The sequence below is a fragment of the Alexandromys fortis genome, unplaced genomic scaffold (assembly GCF_014885135.2).
Source record: "Alexandromys fortis isolate MF-2015 unplaced genomic scaffold, M_Fortis_MF-2015_v1.1 scaffold_8272, whole genome shotgun sequence".
NCBI classification, from domain to species: Eukaryota; Metazoa; Chordata; class Mammalia; order Rodentia; family Cricetidae; genus Alexandromys; species Alexandromys fortis.
Window position 1 is genome coordinate 302 of NW_026076128.1, and position 967 is coordinate 1,268.

General features: G+C 40.5%; 1 protein-coding gene across 1 annotated transcript; it reads left to right on the forward strand.

The window, feature by feature from the left end:
- Positions 1-251: 251 nt before the first annotated feature.
- Positions 252-962, forward strand: LOC126496557 (olfactory receptor 6C2-like; the record flags this gene model as incomplete). Its single annotated transcript, XM_050134034.1, has 1 exon — positions 252-962. A coding segment is annotated over exon 1 (711 nt), but the record flags the coding sequence as incomplete, so codon positions are not given.
- Between the last annotated feature and the right edge of the window lie 5 nt (positions 963-967).

A 967-nucleotide genomic window follows, 5' to 3' on the forward strand; every position in this document is an offset into this window, starting at 1 on the left:
GACGCATAAAGAAGGAAGCACCCATAACATTTTGAAATGTGGTGTAGATAAGGCAATTTGATTTTCAACTCTACCCTGAAAAGAACAAACTACGTATTTGTAGGACTTAAGCAACCGGAATGTTTCTGTCTGCAGACAGAATGAGTGAAGGCATATGAATAGGGCTTCATAATATTTCTCCTTTAATTGCTACTCCTGAACAGATAACTCTGAATTTTCAATGCAGACTGGATAGAGGGAACAATTCAATTATGAGAAACCGCACAGTAACAACATTCATCCTCCTGGGACTGACTGAGGACCCAAAGCTGAAAACTCTGATCTTCTTCTGTCTGTTTCTCACCTACCTGCTGAGTAAAACTGGAAATCTCACAATCATCTTTCTCATCTTTATAGATTCACACCTAAAAACTGCCATGTACTTTTTCCTGCAAAATTTAGCCTTCTTAGAAATCTCATTTACAACTGCTTGCATTCCTAGATACTTATACAACATCTCAACAGGTGACAGGACAATTACATATAACAACTGTGACTCTCAATTATTTTTTACTGATCTTTTTGGTGTGACAGAATTTTTTCTCCTAGCTGTTATGTCGTATGACAGATATGTAGCCATCTGCAAACCCTTGCATTATATCACCATCATGAACAGCAAGATCTGTAAAAGGCTTATCTTCTGTTGCTGGGCAGCTGGCTTGTTGGTGATCCTGCCACCACTTAGCCTGGGTCTCAATCTGGAATTCTGCGACTCTAATGCTATTGACCACTTTGTCTGCGATGCATACCCTCTCCTGAAGATCTCATGCACAGACAAGTGGCTCATAGAGCAGATAGTGATAGTTTGTGCGGTGCTGACATTTATCATGACCCTTGTGTGTGTAGTTCTTTCCTATGCATACATAATCAGGACCATCATCAACTTCCCTTCTGCCCAGCAGAGGAAGAAGGCCTTTTCTACCTGCTC